Source organism: Salvelinus fontinalis, chromosome 34 (genome assembly GCF_029448725.1).
Source record: "Salvelinus fontinalis isolate EN_2023a chromosome 34, ASM2944872v1, whole genome shotgun sequence".
Lineage (NCBI taxonomy): Eukaryota > Metazoa > Chordata > Actinopteri > Salmoniformes > Salmonidae > Salvelinus > Salvelinus fontinalis.
In genome coordinates, this window is record NC_074698.1 from 21,758,710 (window position 1) to 21,773,485 (window position 14,776).

Genomic DNA, 14,776 nt, shown 5'->3' on the forward strand with positions numbered 1-14,776 from the left:
AAAGCTTCACATGCTTACACGCCCCGAGAGAACACCACAATGATCCCACTGCTGCCACCAGTGAGGGAGAGAGAGAACTGTATGGGGGGGCTCAATCTATGGATCTTGCACTACATACCAAGGCTAATATGTGGGTAGTACAACGATCACATACGCCATGTCGGAGTAATCTGTCAATTAACATGATTGACATATATATTTTCAAGGAGAAAGGGGCTGAGAAAAAAATTATAGGGAAAAACGTGAAACAAATAAGTTCCCTATTCAGCAGTGGTCAGTCCCTCCTTCCCATTCGCAGAGTCGGTATTCAAGTATTTGCCAAAGGTTTGACGTCATGTACATCGGTGTCCACAAATGGATTGTGAACCATCTTGAGCTTCACATCCAGTTGATTCTCTGCCTTCTCGAACTAGCGTCGTTCGACGAAAACCGTAATTGTTATTTTCTGCGCGGATATCAATTTCTCGGTCGGAACTCCAGGTTGTGTCAAGCATTGACGTTTGGTGTTTGTTTAACATATTTTCAAACGTGGGTCTTCTTTTGGAATAACAGCAATTGTACGCGATACTATCGTCCTCCAGACCAATGGAGAAAATGGCCAGACCTGTTCCTATAAACTCATCTTTCCAACCTCCAACTAATGGCGTACTGAAGTCCCTGTTGGAGAATCCAATGAAGCTGCCATTTCATCATGAAGAAGGTAAACAAAACGCAGACGTCAAATAACTTGTTACGTGGTAGTTTACATTCTTTTTTTGATACGATTTTGTCGTTCTCGCTTTCAAGCAGGATCTGTCAGTGTTGCAGCGCCTGAGCAAGCAAGATACAATGCAGAAAAAACAACGTCTCGGATGGCTACAATATTTCAGTAGCCCGGTGTTTCTCACCTTTGGTTACTAAGAATTGGCGTTGATTCAAGTGTAAATTAAACGGACAATCACTGTTGCTACATCCATTTTTGGACTTATAAATTAATTGATTCTTGAAGAGTAGAACTTATAAATGCCTCATGAGCTTAGTTCAACTGTCATACCCCATCAGAACCCCAAATATAAGATTGTTTTACTCCAATGTTTGTAAACAATGAAAATGTAAACAAACACTATATAGACTCAACATGGTTAAAACTATAATTTTGATATCATGGATGGTCAATCCTTGTATCCATAACTCTAACTCTTCATGTCTATGCATTTGAGTGGTTACATTTCTCTAGCCCCATCCCTCAGCTTTTTACCGAACCAATGCCGGGGGATTCGCTTTGTTATTGTTTATACTGCTGATTTCCGCATTAAGTGTAATGTATTAGTACTACTACATCTAGCCAGATCGGGAAGGAGTACTGTATGATCCATGATAGTTGCAATTTGTCATTAAATGTCAAAAATACATTGATAAGGATACAGTGTAGCAACAATCCCTTTAATTCATGTGACTTACGACAGAAAACGTCCCACTGTAATTTTTTGTCATACAGTACTTATTATTTTTGGGAGTGCTATTTTTTCGTACACCGTTTAAGCTAGAAACGTCATTCAAACGTTTAAAAAGTGCAGAGTGGTCAGGACCAGTGTGCTTGTATACAACTTTTGGAGATTTTTTACACTTTATAAACTTTAAAGCTTTTTGCCCTTCGTTTTGTCCTCCATCCACTTTAAAGGGATTTCAACATTCTAAATGTCCCATTGTGACATCTTACATCCAACATTCTATGCACTGTGAACAATAACGTGTGACAACAATCAGCTACATTGACACTTTGCCAACAAGTTAGACAAACAGTTAGGGCGTATGGAATCTTCCTCTACTTCTCTGCTATTGAAATCGTAACAAAAATATATTCTTGCGATAAAACGGTACAGCTGTTTTAGTAACTGCATCAACTGCATTTTCTGTAAACCTCCCGGCACTTTAGACAAACTCTTGGTCTACTTCTCTGCTATTCAAATGCGTGTTTCAAGATTCACCGACACTTCAGTACTTTTTCTATACTAGAACCTGAAAAACGGTTGGGTACCAGCATTTTTGTTATATTTATATTTGTTATATATGTCTCATGTCGTCTACGGATTGAGAGAGGACCAAGTCTGTCTATCAGCGTAGCCGATGTCCCCTTATAGCGCGAGAGCACTGTGCCTGCTTCACTTTCTCATTGCTAGCCCAAGCCTGTCAGGAGGAACCACTGGGAGTCTGAGCTGCATCACCACTTATGCTGCACACAAGTTAACACACTTGAATAATGAAAAACAGCATGTAGAAATGTTGTTAAACATCCTCAGATTGAATAGAAGTTGAACTCTCTATGCACATTCTGCTGCATTTTATTCCAATATACCTATGTATATCCAAAGGTTTTTCATAGTCATTAATGATCTACCAAGTCCCGACCTGAACAGTGATAGTGATCTAGTGAAACTGGCCTGTGTAGTGAACTTGAATTCATATGAATTACCACTTAAATGGTAGTGCTGGGAATTGCCAGGGCTCCTCACGATACGATATTATCTCGATACTTAGGTGCCAATACGATATTTATTGCGATTCTATATGTATCACGGTTCTATATGTATTCTGATTTGATACTGCGATTTCTGTGATTCGATGTTCATGACATATTGCTCACTGTGTCTGCTGCTGGGAGACACGAGAGACCCATGATAAAAACTAGGTTTGATCAGTCATGAAAATAAAAGTGCGGAAAACATGTTGGCTCACCATTTAATAGAAGATTGAGGCCAAAGCTATAGAAGGAGAAATACCAACGTTTTGGCTCAGGTACAGCCGACTAGCGCCAGCTAACGTCAACTACCTAGCAGAAAATATACAAAAGGTTTGTTGTTGAGAATTGATACTTGGAATCATAAAATTGATATAATATTGTCATAAATAGTATTAATATTACGATACTCTACTGTATCAATTCCCCCCCACTATTACTCTGATCCACCCAGCATGCTTTTACTGTGATTTGCAATCACATTTGAAGGAATTGCAAATGCCCTAAATTCCCATCCATTCCAAAAATAACCTCACAATTGTCATGATAAAAAACAACATTCACAACTTCTTCTGATGTTTGGCATTCTGTTTGACACATTTTAATATGATTTAGCTTGTCCCTTGAAAGTAGTCGCAGACAGAAGTGTAATAGTTTGTTTCTAATGATGACATTATTATTCATGCCAAATATAGCCATATGTATGTCCTTCGTCAGTGTACGTACGGTGACCACAACGTTTCTCTCAGTATTTATTTCCCCACTGCTTTCACAAAGTAAAAAAACATTTATTAATTGTTTTCAAAGGTGTGTGTGAATGACGTCATGGGTCTTAAAGAGAACGCACATACTTTAAAATAAGTCCCAAATGGAAAGGAAACAGATTGGTTTTCATCTGTAGCCCAATGAAATCAGCCAAGACAAGGTCAATAACTCAATGCATGCACACACTCCTATTGAATATGCATTCACTTGTAGCCTAGGTCTATTTACAATACATCTTGATTTACCCAGTTTATCAATAGACTAGAGATTTACCATTCAAATAAATGATGTCCATAATGTTATGTAGTTTGGACTCAAAAGATCCATCTGGATCAATTACCATTCTGTGACTTTGGCTAATACCCTTTCTTTTTTTCAATTGGTATCATTTTGGTATCGTGATACTAAACTTTGTATCGAAGTCAAAACTCTGGTGTCGTGACAACACATTCAAATCTGAAATCAGAACAGAATTATCTTCTTCTGATCAAAAGTGACAGCTGTTTTAGTAACGGTGATCCACTGCTTTCGTTAAGCTAACTTCCCACTGTTGAATTAACTGTCATATAACTTTCAGAAATGTAACATTTATAGCACTGGGTGAGCACATTTCTAGCATGAGACAATGAGTAAACATTTAGACTTTTGACACATCAGCTACTTTGACCACTTTCCCAACAACGTAGGCAAAAACTTAGAGGATATGGCATCTTGGTCTACTTCTCTGCTATTTAAATCAGAACAGAAATATCTTCTACCAAACAAACAACCGCTGTTTTATCAACTACAACCGCTGTTTTATCAACTACATTCTATCTAAACTTTTAAAAGAACTGACATTTTGAGAACTTTCCCAACAACTTAGACAAAAATCTGAACACAGCTACAAAAATACTTTTAAAGGGCAAAAGCAAGTCCAACAGTAGTACATTGTGGGAAGTTTGTAATCTACTGTAAATACACTATAGTTAGTATTCCAAAGACTAGCCAGTCTAGAAACCATTTAGTACTTATTTGTCAACAACTTGATAGGGAATATATATAGATAAAGATTTGAAAAAAACTCTTTAAAACTTCTGGAAATAGGTTGAAGAGAAATTAAAATATATTTCCTGAGACTGGAGGTTGTCCCCTAGAGGGTGCTTTTGCTGTTGGAGTTGATGGGGTGTTTACTGTAGTTTTGGTTATTTATCTATTTGCATCAAGTATATAAGCATTCAAATACGCCTCAAGTAGACCTATGTTATACGTTTAATCAACAATCAGGGGCTGTAGATATTGTGTGTGTGTACCGGTATATAAATTAAAACCTTGGCCTTTTATTGGCTTAGCTGTTTTGACATTGTAAAGACATTGTTTGGCTGTTTTGGTCTAACAGTGATATGACTCTCTCCAAATATTTGCAGGTTTTGGAAAAGAGAAGAATGAGAAAGAGAAAAAGTTGGATGAGGAAGGCGGTGCCAATACTCCACAGTCGGCCTTCCTGGGGCCAACCCTGTGGGACAAGACCTTGCCATATGATGGGGACAACTTTCAGCTGGAGTATATGGACCTGGAAGAGTTTCTGTCAGAGAATGGCATCCCCGCAAACTCAGCTCAGAATAACCAAAACCAGCCACAGCAGTCCCGGCAGCCCACTATCCAGCAGGTTTCCCCTGCACCCCCCATACCCTCTGTGGTCGACCTCAGCAGCCACGCCACTACCTCCGTTCATACAGCCATGGTCTCCCAGAACTGTCTCCAGAGCCCCCCAGCCAGAGCAGGTAAAAGACCATATCACACACAACACACAGCACAGGAACACTCTCAAATGAGGGCTAACATCTGCAAGGTCAACCAAACGCGCACGCGCACACACACAACTCTCCTATAGCTCTCAAATTAGGGCAAATCTCTATGTTCAAAACCTTAGTTGTTGCACTTTCTAATAATATGCCCCGGGCGCTGTTTGTCCACCTGGTGTACTCAGCACGCATATTATGACCAGGTCTTCTCAACACTGAACTTTCTCCTTTACTGTATACCCCATTCCACTCTGACCAAAAGCACAGATAGAGGTTTCTCCGTATTTAGGCTACTTCAGGGGCTTTGAGTATGCTAGAACATTTCTTCTACAATTCTGGCCCTGGACTTTGGAGCTTGAGTGGCATTGTGCCAAGTACTAGAAAGTTAAACTGGAGGGACAGTAGTTGTACAACTTGGGTGGGTTATAGTTTTATCCCTCAACTGTGTAGTTTTTGTCAACAAACATTTACAGTTTTACTACATACCTGATGAAATTCCAATATTGATTTAGATTAGGCTCATTTTGTTGCTTGGCACGCGATGCTCCATTTTGCTTTGTTTGCCTAAGGTGAATCCTCATATATCTGTTGCTGCCTACTGAAGAGACAACCAGAAAAAAGTTAAACGTTCCTCCTTAATGAAACACACATTCCTGGTACCCAGTTATTTAGAGGTGTGAGGATAAACATACCTTATTTACAGGCATCACCAAGGCAAACATCTTCCATAAGGCTAGTTGTCATGGTTTCAGCCTCTTGAAAGTGGGGGAGTGAATAAAGAGGGTCAGTGTAATTGGTGTGTTTGTTGGAGCAGGCAGATGTGATCTGGTTTGTGCTAGCCAATTCTTTGTTGCTAAATAATGGACATCCTATCTGAATCTTCTACTCGAGGGGAAAACAGTGATTCAATTGCCTGTAATTGTTTTATTTTGAAACTAGTTAATTAATGATGAGGAAGGTAGTTGTCTTTATGACCCTATTTTATTTAATCAAGTATATGTAAAGAAGGTGTTATCACATCAGTTATAAGTATGTTATATGTTTAAAGGGAATATTTCTGTGTGCCCATTGGTTTGTGTTATATAGTAACTTTGGTACGTATTTTGGTTGGTGTGTGTGATATCTTCTCATTACCATAGTTGGTAGAGCACAGTGTGTCAAATACAATCCTTATAATTACATCCACAATGTATGAAAACCTGCCTTTTTTATAATGTTCCAGTGTATAACAGAAGCTCATGTTTACAATGTCTTTGCTCGGTGGGACCTATATTATTTGTCCCATACTTCTTGAGGTTTTATGGATATGAGTTAAGACACCATTATCAGTAAACATCCTCAGATTGAGTAGAAGTTGAACTCTCACACAAAACACAAAGGTTTTTCATCTTAGTCATCAATGATCTACCAAGTCCCGACGTGAACAGTGATGGTGATCTAGTGAAACTGGCCTGTGTAGTGAACTTGAATTCATATGAATTACCACTTAAATGGTAGTGCTGGGAATTGCCAGGGCTCCTCACGATACGATATTATCGCGATACTTAGGTGCCAATACGATATTTTTTTGCGATTCTATATGTATCACAGTTCTATATGTATTCTGATTTGATACTGCGATTTCTGTGATTCGATGTTCATGACATATTGCTCACTGTGTCTGCTGCAGGGAGACACGAGAGACCCATGATAAAAACTAGTTTTGATCCGTCATGGAAATAAAAGTACGGAAAACATGTTGGCTCACCATTTAATAGAAGATTGAGGCCAAAGCTATAGAAGGAGAAATACCAACGTTTTGACACAGGTACAGCCGACTAGCGCCAGCTAACGTCAACTACCTAGCAGAAAATATACAAAAGGTTTGTTGTTGAAAATTGATACTTGGAGTCATAAAATTGATATAATATTGTCATAAATAGTATTAATATTACGATACTCTACTGTATCAATTCCCCCCCACTATTACTCTCCACCCAGCATGCTTTTACTGTGATTTGCAATCACATTTGAAGGAATTGCAAATGCCCTAAATTCCCATCCATTCCAAAAATAACCTCACAATTGTCATGATAAAAAACAACATTCACAACTTCTTCTGATGTATGGCATTCTGTTTGACACATTTTAATATGATTTAGCTTGTCCCTTGAAAGTAGTCACAGACAGAAGTGTTTTAGTTTGTTTCTAATGATGACATTATTATTCATGCCAAATATAGCCATATGTATGTCCTTCGTCAGTGTATGTACGGTGACCACAACGTTTCTCTCAGTATTTATTTCCCCACTGATTTCACAAAGTAAAGAGAAAAAGCTGGGAACAAACCATGACGTGGTACTGTAAATAGTTTTTGGCCTCACCACAGGAAGTAATAGTACATCCGGACACAAGTCTGTCACTCGTGTCAAAGAATTACATCTGTACAGTTACAGTACAAAGAATCCCAGCATGTGAGGGTGTACGTGCGTGTGTATATTTGTCTCAGTGCGAGTGAGTGTGTGTTTTTGTCTGGTACAGTTTCACAGGGCCTGTCTTCTCGCCGTTATGCACATCCCCTCTCACGTGTACGGCTAGGTCTTCCTGACAGACACATGCATCCGCCATGTGTAGCCCCACTGCTAACGGGAGCTTATCATGGCATGAGCATCTCCCCCTCCTGCTTCCTTTAATTCTCCCTTACCAGACAGATCCCAGTCGGAGCCATAGCAGAGGCACAGGCTGAACCCTGATGAGATCACATGGTCAAGGCTATACTGGCATCACATGCACCCCCAGCCTAGCCCGCCCCACCACCTCCCAATTGCATGCAAGCACAATGCAGCCTGAGATAGCTTTGTTATCACAGCAGATATCCAGTGGAGTTAACGATGGGCGGGTCCCACTGCTGGTTCAATAAGGGGCCCACGGTGTATTGATGGCAGGGGCCAAAAGGCAAGTGGAACGTAGACAAGGTCAAAGGTCAGGTCTAAACTTGTGTTCAATGGAAGTGACTGTCTGATAAGGTGTGTGGTACCTATGGAAATCCTTTCCCTATAGTAAAGGCTAAGGCTATACTGGCGTGGTTAGTTCTGTTGACTCCATGTTGTTTAGCATCACATTCATATACAGTAAACACTCAACACAATAATATGAAATTCCGACTAGCTCACACTTCATTTTGAAGATTGGTTGGAAAAGGCACAGACTCGATGTTGTCATTCCTTAGGGGTCGAGCTTAAAATGTTAATGAAAATCAAAGCAGTTTAAAGAGGGTTTGAGTTTCTCTCCTGACTGTCCAGCAGTCAGAGGAAGAACATGCAGGTGAGAGTCAGGTCAGAGCCATCTTAGCCCTCCGTCCCATCTGCACTGGTTCTACTACCCACCCACACAATGCAAATCTGAGCATTTACCTACAGGAGAAGGAACAAGACGCAGAGCTCTTACCTTCTATCTATGTTTGGTGGACGTTGAACACATGTTGTCAGATGGGTGTGTGTTGTCTCTTCCTATTGGAGGTTCGTAGAGGGGAGTTCACAGCCAAATACTATAGGGCACTATCAGCCAGACTTTTCACCAGGCCACTCTTAGCCAGTAAAGCATGTCACTGTATTTTTACTCCAGTAATCTGGTCAGAATAAATGGTTAAAGTGATAAGTTGTTTGGGCCACAGTGCTTGTTATTTATACAGGTGATATACTTTTGACAGATTGTTTTGGACTGCGTCTGATTTAGCCCTTGTAAGTAGCTTGGCACTAAGCTGACAGTGTTAGTCAGTGGCCTGTCGTTGTTGGGGACTAACATGCAGCCAACGTGTTTGTTGACAATTCACTAAAATGAGGCATTGAATTGGACCCATGCTGAAGTACCACTTTGGATGGCCAGCCATTTTAGCTTAATGTGTCAGTGACTACCGATGCAGTGATTCACTGGTGACGCTAGAGTGTAGTTGTCATGCTTGCGTGTATACATTTTAGTAATTTAGCAGACGCTCATATCCAGAGCGACTTATAGTAGTGAGTGCATACATATTCATCCATATTTTTTTCTCTAAATTCATACATATTTGTTTTGTCTTCTGAAAGGGCTGGAGTAGCTGTCTTACTTCCTTCTGCACAACGTACAAGCAGGTCCGACCTGTATGTTGGCCTCGACTTAAATCTCAACCAGGACTGGCTGGAGCTAGAAATTCTGCTGTGACCAAAGGTCAGAAGGCTTAATGCCGTAGCCAGCTTAAAGCACAGAGAAGCTGGGTCATGACGTAGGAAGTGACCTAAAATATCGGCCTTTGAATTCTGTTTGAGTGAAATGTTTTCACCGTCAGCAGGAAGAATTTGTATTTCTTTCATTCCTCATTACGTTTTCAAACCAACTACAAAAGACTACAGTCCCTTGATTGTGAATCGTTGTAATTGTCAAGCTGTTTAAGTGGAGGAATCTCAAGTAAATACACTGACATTGGGCTCTATTAGCTTACTGTCATAAGATGCTCACCGCCAGCCACCAATCAAATTACAGCTGATTTGATGAAGCCATCCAATTAAGTTTTTCAATTCTGCTTGCTAATCCACTGAATGATGAAGGGTAGAATGTGAAACCGTGTCAACTGCTGACCTGCTGCTCTGTGCAATAGAAATCTATTAGGTGTTACGTAACATCCACAGAGAGCTTGCAGAGGCACATGTTGAGGCTGGCTGACGAGAAGGTTTCCTTAACAACATTTTGTCTGTAAATGTTGTCTGCCTGAGCTCAGCTGACTAGAGGCACTGATAACAGGGCCCCAGAAAAGCTTAAATAACATATCTTCTGTGTTTGTGAGAGTGTTTGTCTGTCTGTGTGTCGGTAAATCTGTGTTTGTGTTCTCTGTGCTCCACCTGTTGGTTAAAAGGTGCAACCACAGTTGTTTTGCGTCCCTGTGGGCAAGGCCAGTTGTAGAATTAATTAGATGAAATAGTCATTGACTGGATGAGCATGTATAGAATAAGACGGACCTAAGAATATAGTCCGTCTTCACTTGCAAGGCTGGTATTGATTCTAGAGCAGGGGTGTCAAACTAATCTTTCCCTGGGGGCCGCATACGGTCGTCAACGAGGTCTTGAGGGCCGCACCAAAAATGGGTTATATTTCCTTGCTGTCAAAATTTGCAATAAATAGTCTTGTAGTTTTCTGAATTTCCGATGCTCCCTGACTGTCTAGCTTTCATTTCGGTGATTTATTAGCGAGCTGGTTACAGTCAAGAAACTATATGAATGTAGGTCCATTATCATTTCTACACATTTTCAATTTGGTTTTAGACATTTTGAAGTGTATACATACATACATACATACATACATACATACATACATACATACATACATACATACATACATACATACATACATACATACAGTACCAGTCAAAAGTTTGGACACAACTACTCCTTCCACGGTACGTCTTTATTTTAACTTTTTTCTACATTGTAGAATAATAGTGAAGACATCAACTATGAAATAACACATAGAATCATGCAATAACCAAAAAAAGTGTTAAACAAATCAAAATATATTTTATATTTGAGATTCTTCGAAGTAGCCACCCTTTGCCTTGATGAAAGCTTTGCACACTCTTGGCATTCTCTCAACCAGCTTCACCTGGAATGCTTTTCCAACAGTCTTGAAGAAGTTCCCACATATGCTGAACTCTTGTTGGCTGCTTTTCCTTCACTCTGCGGTCCAACTCATCCCAAACCATCTCAATTTGCGTTGAGTTCAGGTGATTTGTGGAGGCCAGGTCATCTGGCGCAGCACTCAATCACTCTCCTTCTTGGTCAAATAGCCCTTACACAGCAAGGAGGTGTGTTGGGTCATTGTCCTGTTGAAAAACAAATTAGAGATTTTTTTTTTACTCAAACCACCCGTAGGCCGCATTGAACCGCGCTGTATGTTTGACACCCCTGTTCTAGAGGATCAGCTTTGTAAAGCACAACCATGTTAAAGAACAGAATGGCAGAATACTATGATGTAAACAGGCACACGTGTGTTAGTTTCCCCTAAGTGCCCTCCTCGGGACTTTTTAAAGGGGGCTTTCTAGAGAACTCAAAAGTACCCTTGGTATGGGGTAGGAGGGGAGGGGGTTACTAATGACTGCCACATTTGTCATAGCTTTTTATATTACATTTAATGGCAGATTCTAGAACCTTCATTTTAAGGAAACCAGTTGAGGTCTAATAAGGCCTAATTTCTAAACATTACTTTCTCAAGGACCATTGTACCTCAAAGCCTGCTCTTTCAGAGAGTACAGTCTCTTCTAAACAGTGCCCAGACGTAATTCAGCAGACCCTCTAACCTGTTTTCCTTTGCCTTTCTCCTGCAGTGCTGCCCTCAGCTGCCAGGAACACCCCCAGCCCCATCGATCCAGAGTCTATTCAAGTTCCAGTGGGCTACGAGCCCGACCCTGCAGACCTGGCTCTGTCCAGCGTACCCGGACAGGAGATGTTTGACCCCCGAAAACGCAAGTTCGCCCCAGAGGAGCTCAAACCACAGCCCATGATCAAAAAGGCACGCAAGATCTTCATCCCTGAAGATCTCAAGGTAACCTACCTGGAGCCTACTTATGTGAAAGGTTGAAAGGGTTCGCCACCTGTTTGGCCAAAAAGTTTAAGCACCATGTTATCTTATGTTATGTAAGCAGTGAGTGGACTTATTCCACCTAAATAACCAGACGTATTTTAAACCACAATATAAGGAGGAGCGGTGGCGCAAACCCAAAGCAGCAGATTTTCAGTGTTGATAGGGAGGAGGCGAACTTGGCCAGGATTTAGATTGACAGGTTTAGCTGTGGTCATTCACGCTTAACCCGGGTCATATGATGTTGTTGGAAGAGGTGTATCACATGTACTATTTGGTTTGTTGAGGTAAGATGGCTTCCTGCAGGGTGCAAAGGAGGTTGAACGTGTAAGGCAGTTTTAAATAGCATTATGGAAATGTAATAAGTGAAAATGAGATGCGTGATGACATAAATAATAGGTCACATTTGGAATACTGTTTATTACTCAGGTGAAGCACTTATATATTTACAATACCACAGGTAGTGTGAAAAAAATATGAATCACAACAGTGTGTTTCACCACCCTTTCCAGGATGACAAGTACTGGGCCAGACGCAGAAAGAACAACGTAGCAGCCAAAAGATCACGGGATGCCAGGCGACTGAAGGAGAACCAAATTGCCATCCGGGCTAGCTTCCTAGAGAAGGAGAACGGTGCGCTTCGCTCAGAGGTGGCCGACTTGAGGAAGGAACTGGTTCGCACCAAGAACATTGTGGCCAAATACGAGGCTCGGCATGGGCCCCTGTGAACCTCCCCAAACCAACGTCCACGCCACACCCTTCCCTCTCACCCCCTCACCCAAGAGTTTGAAGGACAATGTGCCTCCCTTTTGGTGGCACTGCCCCCCCCCCCCCACACACCAGCCCCTCACCTCTGTACATGATAATAGGGGATAGGATTCTATCATTTTGAATTCTGTCACTGGCATCCGTTTGTTTGTTCCTTCTGTTTTCTCACTCATCCTTCATGTACAAACATGTACATGGGGTATGAGTAAGTATGTATGTACAGTATGCAGACACACTTTCCTCTTTCAAGTACTAGAAGGCACTTTGTGTGTTAATGAGCCAACAACCTACTCTCCGGATCCCTACCCTATCCCCTCCTTCCATTGTTCATTTTGTAAATGATGCCATGGTGTTTGTTTTCTGCCTTTCTCACCTGTTTTATACATGTGATCAGGACTGCGAACTGTTGTAATGTATCTCCCTCCCCATCCTATGTTCTTCTAGTGCTGTTTTCAGAGGGATTATCCTCCTACCTAAGACCCTGTTCCTGTCTGTTATGTCCTGTACCTTTCTGTAGCATCCTTTCTCGAACGGTTTGTACTGCGCGTACATTCATATTGCAATTGTTTTGTTATTGTACTTCCGTTAATATTATACATTTTCGTGTCCATTTTTGTTCTATTGCGGCGCTGTAACATCAGTTCATCACATCAGGACTATAAGCTACTCTTGTGATTTTAATATTTTCTTGTTAGCACTTAACCTCTTTCTCAAACCTCAGTATAGCTGTACAGTTGAAAAGAAAAACCAGCGATTCTTTTCTATCACACATTGAGCAATAATCTTTTCCAAATCTATAATAATTCATGCTACCAAGTTTTTCCTCCCACACCGATTCCCCAATCAGAGCACCTCTTGGTCTCCAGTAGAACCCACAAGCCTCTTGTCTCGCGTTGCACGGCACGGTCATTTTCTGTTGGGAGTTGCGCTAGCTAGCATGGTGATGGTGAACAGATTTCCCATCCTGTGCTCAGTGGTCTCTCTGCTGCAGCCTGTTCCAAAACCACAACTCAGCTAACCCTCTCTGCACTAATCTTCTAACGCGTGTCACAATCTGCCCTGGTGCAATGTTCCTCAGTCTAATCTGTCTGATATTTATGTATCTTTTCTGTTAAGGACAGATGAATTTTTTGGAATATTCAATTTGTTAATTGATATTATTATGACTTCTATTTGTGTCGTTGATAATGTTATTCTTCTTATTATCATCTCATTGTTTTTATTTTAATATTTCCGCATGATTTCTCAGAACACAAACCTCAAGCTATTCGCAAAGTGGTTTAATTATTTCCTTTTTATTTAGCATGATTAACAAGAGTGGTTCTTTTAATAATCAATAGAGATATCTGTATTTTTGTAGATATGTGTTTGCCTTCTTCTGTAAGATGGCTGTATGAATGTAAAAGATGTTGAAAAAAAGTAGGATGGTGTTGTCCAGTACTGTGGTTATCCAAAACAATTAGTTTACTACAAACCAAAAGATTCAGTACAGAGATGATATATTGGTTATAAGAGATGTTTATATAAAGCTATTCTATATGGGGTTTTTTGTACAGTATTTTTCCTATACATTACTGGCTATGTATTTTAAAGGAACAGAATCCAGAATAGTATTATTATTAAAGAATACAAATACATTACTCAAAGATCCAATATAGTAGTGTTTTGATATCTTAACCATAATAATGTGGTAGTTTTACAGCGATTCATCCAAATCCAGCAGCAGTAACAGATACTTTTGGGCATTATTGGAAGACACTCCTGTATCCTGGTTATATACTATAGATTTAGCCGTTAGTAACCTTTAGTTCCTTGTGTCATGGAATCGTAGTGCTTTAAGCTCGAGTCTCCCCAACGTTAACATGAAATAAAGTTGTGAGTATGGAGGATGGAATGTATGGAATTATCTTTAATTGCTTTCTGTAGAGACCCGCTATTGTATTGCTATTGATTGTCCTCGATGTCACCACTAGGTGTCTCAAGAAGACTCCTGTTATGGGTTCCTTCACTCAGATGACCAAAATATGTCGCAGGAGTCCTTTGATGGTAAAACTGAAAAGGTTTACCTTTAGTCATATTCTGATATATACTAATATTTGGAGCCATCTCTATGTTCACTAGTTAGAATGATGTTACAATGAAGGGGGAGGGCAATTTCAGGTTACTGTAGCTGCTGTTTGTCTGCTTGTTAGACCTTGCAGTTCTAGTAAGCCCCACTGCCTGAGTGATATTACTCTCAATGACACTGCATAGCTTACTGAGGTCTCTATTTCTGCAATATTACTTTCACAATTGACCAAATACAGTGTAGTGTTCCTTACCTGTTGCAGATCATGGTCCAGCCAAGGTGAGAGTAGAGATGATATGTTTTGGCTGT

General features: G+C 40.5%; 1 protein-coding gene across 1 annotated transcript; it reads left to right on the forward strand.

Moving 5' to 3' along the window:
- Positions 1 to 272: 272 nt before the first annotated feature.
- On the forward strand, positions 273 to 14,288 carry LOC129833494 (hepatic leukemia factor-like). Its single transcript, XM_055898143.1, has 4 exons — positions 273 to 700; positions 4,669 to 5,025; positions 11,378 to 11,595; positions 12,144 to 14,288. Exons 1-4 carry the CDS (start codon positions 586 to 588, stop codon positions 12,357 to 12,359), a joined length of 906 nt encoding a protein of 301 aa, XP_055754118.1. The 5' UTR covers positions 273 to 585; the 3' UTR covers positions 12,360 to 14,288.
- The last annotated feature ends 488 nt before the right edge of the window (positions 14,289 to 14,776 follow it).

What these genes read in the sequence shown, in the direction of transcription:
- LOC129833494 (XM_055898143.1), top strand. Translation starts at nt 586, where the DNA reads ATGGAGAAAATGGCCAGACCTGTTCCTATAAACTCATCTTTCCAACCT. An exon ending in GCCATTTCATCATGAAGAAG is followed by an intron (nt 701 to 4,668) that starts GTAAACAAAACG and finishes AAATATTTGCAG; the next exon opens with GTTTTGGAAAAGAGAAGAAT. An exon ending in GAGCCCCCCAGCCAGAGCAG is followed by an intron (nt 5,026 to 11,377) that starts GTAAAAGACCAT and finishes TTTCTCCTGCAG; the next exon opens with TGCTGCCCTCAGCTGCCAGG.